The sequence below is a fragment of the Sebastes umbrosus genome, chromosome 2 (genome assembly GCF_015220745.1).
Source record: "Sebastes umbrosus isolate fSebUmb1 chromosome 2, fSebUmb1.pri, whole genome shotgun sequence".
In the NCBI taxonomy this organism is placed as follows: domain Eukaryota; kingdom Metazoa; phylum Chordata; class Actinopteri; order Perciformes; family Sebastidae; genus Sebastes; species Sebastes umbrosus.
In genome coordinates this window covers 20,032,093-20,039,168 of record NC_051270.1, presented here as the reverse complement: position 1 = coordinate 20,039,168, position 7,076 = coordinate 20,032,093, and the positions used below count along the sequence as shown (strand labels likewise).

General features: G+C 36.4%; 1 protein-coding gene across 1 annotated transcript; it reads right to left on the bottom strand.

Moving 5' to 3' along the window:
- Positions 1-382: 382 nt before the first annotated feature.
- Positions 383-4,968, bottom strand: irf8 (interferon regulatory factor 8). Its single transcript, XM_037794229.1, has 9 exons — positions 4,815-4,968; positions 4,188-4,401; positions 3,304-3,487; positions 3,064-3,164; positions 2,763-2,820; positions 2,289-2,336; positions 1,735-2,127; positions 1,491-1,606; positions 383-1,321 (listed from the first exon to the last, which is right to left on the bottom strand). Exons 2-9 carry the CDS (start codon positions 4,356-4,358, stop codon positions 1,124-1,126), a joined length of 1,269 nt encoding a protein of 422 aa, XP_037650157.1. The 5' UTR covers positions 4,359-4,401; positions 4,815-4,968; the 3' UTR covers positions 383-1,123.
- Between the last annotated feature and the right edge of the window lie 2,108 nt (positions 4,969-7,076).

The following is a 7,076-nucleotide window of genomic DNA, read 5'->3' as shown; positions in this document are numbered from 1 at the left end:
GGATTTCTTTTGTTGTCTTTGTTGTGGTTATGTAGTTACAGTATAAGTGAGGAGCCAAATTCATAGTTCCACACATTGATTTTAATACTGTACAGATTAAAAGGTTTAATTGGCTTGGATTAAATGGTTGAAATGGCTTTCTGGGTAGTCAAAAAATTAAAAGGCTATCATATACTTTGGAAAATTGTTGACAGCAATTTAAGCCATATGTAATTTGTGGTTAATGAGCTAAAACGTGATCCTATGATCATCATGGGAAACATTAACATTTATCAGCCCAATTTAGCAGTTACCATGCAATTTTGTATTGGTCATTTTTGTAATAATTCAACAATAAAAGTGAAATAAAACAATATGATTATATAAAGACAAGCACGTGTAGTTCAGCACAAACTTATTTTTACTAAAAAATGCAGTGTACAAAAAACAATATGATAGTAAAACCTATCTGTAGTACATTGCTACATTGCATCTAAAATGTCATGCAATTTTTTGTCAACTCATATAAAGATTTTTTATTTACTGTCAAAAATAGAAAATATCTTAAAAAATATCCATTTGGTCTCTTTATAACTAAGCAACTCAGCTGTAAAAAAAAAATGATGATGCATGTGAAAATAAAATTCAGCTTTGAGAACTAAATTGCATATATCAAACTATTGTCATACTGCAACGAGGCTGAGTAAGAGTCTTTACAGATATATATAACAAAGATTTGTTAAGAAAGTTAAGAAAGAATAAATCTGTTCTTAAGGCTTTTGCAACAATTCAGATGAAAATAATATACCCCTCTTTCTCTCTCGAGCTGGATGATAACACTCTCTTATTGTAAAAAAGCAGAAGTTAGACACAGAGTTTGTGTTAGCATTGTACATATAAGACACATAAACATTACTGGTATACAAAATATTAGGGACATCCTAATACTGAGCTCCAGCGTAAAAGTCTTACTGTAAGATATTTGCTCCATTTAAAAAGTCAAAACTAATTGTGATACTGGCTTTTACCTGAATTCACCTTGTCAGTGTATGTCAGGAAAATAAGGACTGTCCCTAATATGTTGTACAGTCAGTCTGGTACTCGCTGAAGAGCTCCTGGCAGGTGTTTTGTTGCTGCTCACGGCTCAGGCAGTGATGGGCATGTTGTCCCTGTAGCAGGCCGGCCTCTGGGGGCCGCTATAGCTGCACAAGTCCTGGTAGATGCGGGCCATCTGGTCAATGGCCACATTATCAGACATCTCCAGGTTTGAGCTGTTGGAGTAAGGCTGGGAGCGACGCATGTTCATTGCCTCCAGCAGCTGCTGGCAGTTCACCACAGTGATCTGCAAGAGAGGACACAGAATGATGTGCTTTTATTGTCAACATACAGCATTTGCAGTGATTGGTCTTTTTCTGTCTTGGGAAGGTGTCAAGACTCTTTCTAGATTGAAAAGGATTGATATTTATATTGTCAAATATTTGAGTGAGACACATATTATGACTTGGTCTTACCTGCACAATGATCAGCTTGCTCTTGGCATTGCTGAGGTCATGGAGCTCCTCTCCGAAACACAGAGTCACTGTCGGATCAGGAGCCGGAAACTGACCCTCCTGGTACAGCTGGAGAGCTGGAACATACAAAGTACGAGAACAGTCGTTTAGACAATCTTTGCAAGTTATCAATCCTCCGAAATGTATGTTTTTTGCAATTGATTTGGGCTCCTCTGAGCTTTAAAATAACTATAAACAGACTCACCTTGAAGAAACTTTCCTGTGTCAAAAATCTTGACTACAGCATCCCTCTCAAGTTTACAAGGCATGGGGCCATATTGTGAGCCCACTTCTCCCAACCCGCTCCAGAAGACACGGCTCTGGCACAGCCTTTTGATGAAGATGCCCTCTTGGTTGGCACGGACCAGTACACCTCTCTCCAGGTGTCCCAGGAGCTTGCGTGTGACATGGCGCTGGCGGTCGTACTCGATGTGCTCAGCGGGAGGAAAGTGAACACTCTGCATGCTGTCTGAATTGTATAGGGCGCCACGGCCCAGGTGCTGTTGTGGGGCGATTCGGCAGCCTTCAGGATGAGCAACATGTGTGTTGTGCATCAGCTTTCCTCCGTAGTAGAAACTGATTATCATCTGGGAGAAAGCTGGAGAAGAGAACATTTGCAAATGAAAAAGAATAAGTGCAAATGGCACAAAAATAATGACAGAATGCATATAGCCTGCATGTTGTAGTCTAATTGTGTTACTATTACTGTGCTTAACGATAGATCTGATGTTATTATGATGCTATAACATAAATTAATACCTGTGCTGAGATTGCCTGATGGCAAAGGGTCTTGATGCGGAGGGAAAGCTGTGAAATACAGGAGAACGAGTTATTACCACAGTGGACAAGACCACACTGTCATGTCATTATCTTGCAGCATCATCAGAATACCATTTCACATGATCTCAAAAAGAAATAATCTCCTTAGTCAGCAAAGTTCAACAGGATGTTAGTCAATTCTTCCATTGCAGAATTCAACAGACAAGCAAATAACCTCTATTTAGCACCCACAATCACAGGGACATGTCACTGAGCTTTCCACTGTGGTTATGTTCAAAAACATTAAAGCTCATACGTCTCGAAGACGGAACAGTCTTACTTGAGAAATTAGACAAAATGCTGATATATTCCTGGACAATCTTCTAGCCACAACACTGACTGAACTGTCAACTGCTTAATTTAGTCAAAGAAGTATGTGTTGTACTGTAAACTGGGTAGAAAAGGTAGTCTTACCATTGATGCTGCCATGGGACCAATACTCTGGACTGGCCTGGATACTACAGCCTTCCTCCTACAAAAAAACAACAAGCGGTTGTCAACTTTGTACACGATACAGTCATACAGACCAAAGTGGGAGCGTGGGCATGCTCAATGCAACAAGTGTTGGAGGAGACAGCGCAGTGTGGTAATCAGAACAAAAGTGACTGAAAAAGCTGAGTGACAATAAAGTGCATCTAGCAAAAGGTGTGACGGTGGGGAGAGAGAGGTCATGAATATGGCTAAATAAACGGTTTAAAGTGAGAGGCAGTCTCACCTCTTTGATGAGCTCCTCTATCTCTGCAGGGCTGCAGTCCATGTCAGTGATATCACCGGAGCTGGTGGTGGCTGCCATGGCCATCAATGCGCCTTTGCCGTCTGTAGGTGAAAGAAGAATGTATTATGACACTATGATTCATAATGATTGCAGGAATCTTGTCCTACAACATATTGCACTGGCAGTTTGTGTCTGTTAAAGGATGGTGCCTCTTAGGACATCAGTTGTTCACAAACTCACTTTTCTGCTCTTCCTCAGGTACAATGCGGTAGACTTTATAGGGCTCAGAGATGTCCAGCTGCGACCTTTCAGTCACCTCCTCAAAGTCAGGGCTTTTATTCAGGGCACAGCGGAGTCTGGTCTTCCAGGTGGCAGGCTCAGCCTTCTCCCCCTCCTTAAACTTGCCTTTAAACACAGCCCAGGCCTGTGGAAGAAAAAATGACAAATATTAAAGACTGGTATTATATTGGATCAAAGTTGGCTGCTTCAAAGAAGAAACATGAAACTGTATTTTTCCAACTCTCACAAAGAAAGAAAGAAAATCAGATTTACAATAATGACAAAAGGCACTTAATAGCAAATTTAACATTCACAATTTTAGTGTAAAAAAATAACACCAATGCTTTACTGGGCTGTAGCTTTATTATTTCAAAAATGAAATAAACATATAACATTTTGTTCAAGTTAGATAAAGTTAAGTCAAGTTTCATCAGAACCAGAATCAGAATAGTGTTTATTGACAGGTGTAAGAGGTATACACTAGGAATTTGCTTTGGTTTTGTTGGTGCAAGTCAAACAGTATAATAACAAAAGAATAGATAAAAACGTTAGAATAAAATAAGAATAAAAAAATTGAATTTCTACCAATATACAATATACAAAATAAGCTATAAACAAAAATAAACATGATATTCATATTCTACAAAGAAGTGACAAGGATTATATTTGAAGGTCTAAATGATCATTTCCATTCGGCCACAACCGAACTAGACTTGAAGAAGCGCTAGACAGATGCATCAAGATTCATGATTAACTTTTGGTTTTACGCACAGTGCTGCGTAAAACCAAAACTCCATCTACAGTAATCTCTCTATCCGTGGGACTACACGAGAGTGCTGTCAAACCTTGAAAATGGATGCGTCTACTTCTTGGTTGTAGTCTTGTTTGCCTGCGTGTTTCCATGGGATTCTGAACATAGTGCGGCTGTCATCCTCCCACTGCAGTCCAGAGTACTGGTCACTCTGGATCTGCTCCACCAGCCACTGCTTCAGTCTCCGACCTCCAGTGTTTGACATCTTAATGAAGAGAAAGGGCGTTTTGGGGATTGTTTCCTTGTGCCTAAATGAGGAAGATATAATTCATGAATTTGTGGTTAATGAGCTAAAACATGGTCCTATGATCATCATGGGGAACGTTAACATTTATCAGCCCAATTTAGCAGTTTGTATTGGTCACTTTTGTAATAATTCAACAATAAAAAGTGAAATAAAACAATATGATTATATAAAGACAAGCATGTGTAGTTCAGCACAAACTTATTTTTTTTACAAAAAACAATATGATCTGTAAGTACATTGCTACATTGCATCTAACATTTCATGCAATTTTTTTGTCAACTCGTATAAAGATTTTTTATTTACTGTAAAAAAATAGAAAATATCTGAAAATATCTAAAAAATATTATTATAATTTATCTTTAGGTAAAACTATTTAACCTTTTAGAAATAGAAATCAAAAGTAAAAGCACTTACAGTGTGATAAGCGGTTGAGCTCTTGTATGTGTGATATCCTGAGATGTTGATGGATGAGTTAGGTCAGAGTTCTCCTCGACACATGCCTATCAACATTATCGTGCTCGTGTTATGAATGAAATAGCTGGAAGATGATTCGACAACGCTGCGTCGCTCCTCCCAATCAGCGCCTCGAAGCTCTCAGCCGGTTCAACCTCTTTTCTCCTAACAGCGGGCATTTACAAGAAATGGCCTGACACAAGCGAAGGTTGTAAAGTGTCTGCCCACGCCTAAAAAGCTATATACGCAGAATAAACCCGGAGAGTCACAAGTTACCTTGTGCTGTGGGGGATTTCTGCGCTCCAGACCAAGGTGATGCGTTCCTGCAGCGCCCACTCACTAGACTACTGACGAGAAACCTCAACAAGTTGTTGATCAGGTACAGAAGCACTACTGTCTGAGTGATGGTAGTTAGTGGAATAGCCCCAGGTTTCCTCAAGTCCTCCGGGAGACCTCCTATTCTTTTTTTTTATTATTCTTTTTTATTTGGAGATAGGAATGTTTCCATCTTTTTAAGTGTACATACAGTAGCAGAGAGGGAAAGAAAAAAAAAAGAAAAGAAAAAAACAATCAAATCAGGCTCGCATTTAGCTGCGCACAATGTCTAAATAATGGGGGAAAAAATTAAATAAATAAGTAAATAAGTTAGATATATACATATATACATACATACACACCTGCATATAAACACAAATATATATATACATAAATACACATATATATACATATACACATACATACAGTACATATACATACATACTGTACATATCCATACAAACCCATGTGTAAATACATACATAATCATAACATATTCCCAAGAACCCTATATATTTGGGGTGCCATGTGGAGAGGAACAGAGCACCATATCAGATTGACAGCAAGCTAATATTGATAAATATAGAAATAGTAAGAATAATTCTATTAGATAAACAAATACACACGTAGAGAGACCTCCTATTCTAATAATAATAATAATATAAATATTATATTGGAGGATAATTAGGAAAACTCTTTATGTTGAATGTCTGTTATTGCACTGTAAAAAAAAAAAAAAGTGTACTTGGAAAGAAAAACCTGTAATTATCTTTATATAATTAGCCTTTATTACTGTAATATTACAAGAAATATTTTACTTTTAACATATGTGTATTGTTAGAATAGTCATACACCGTAAATCTAAGACAATTTACATATAAATCACAAATGAAACATGTAATTTTACGTTGCAAAAGCCCAAATTTACATTGACTCTCAGAAGTTTTGCAAAAAATGTTTTATTTTTACAAGAAATATTATTAGAATTCCATGAAAACTTTTTCTTCTAACATAAATGAATTGTTAAAATAGAGTCATAAACATCTAAAAAACAGAATAATTATCTTTAAAAATTATCAAGAAAAGCTTAAATACAGATAATTACGATTGTGATTACAAAAAATACTGTAAATCTAAGACCATTTACATATAAATCACAAATGAAACATGTAATTTTTACATTTTTCATTAAAATTTCTTGAAAAAAAAATGTTTTTTTGAACACATGAGTTCAGGTTTTAGAACATTTTAACCGGAATTTTTCCCACTGTTTTCTGACATTTTATAAATCAAATGATTAATCCAGAAAATATTTTGCTGAAAAAATTGAGTATTTCTATTATTTTATCATTTGTGACAAAAAATACCTGGAAACAAGACTTGTTCGGTTCAATTCAAAAGGGCCTATTACAATATTTTTATTATATTAACTTGATAATTATTATTTTTTCCTTCTAGCATTACCTTTTGCTAAATTCACAGTAAATCGTGATGTATGCTTTCTGTTGAGTAGCCCCCGCAAAATTTAACTCCAAGGAAACAAGTGATTCTGTATTCCTCGGAAGATTGTATGAGAAAATGCTGACGTTCTTCAGAAAGTGAAAACTTTGAGGGAGCATTTCTGATAAGTTTCAGTATTCTTAATGTTTCTCTTTAGGACAATGGACAAAATGAACCACAGGACTTATTTGGAATCATGATTATGTGGAAAATGTTAGTAATGTTTGATATGTCTACATACTGTATCTATATCTATATAGATTTAGATTTAGTTAGGCTAACAGTAGAATAATGTTTTTAATGTGAATATTGTTTGACTGAGCTATTCAAATACACTGTTGTAGTAATCTTTCCTGGTGGCGGGTGCACCTTTAAATTAGAATTCTCAGATATCTATAATAACGTTTT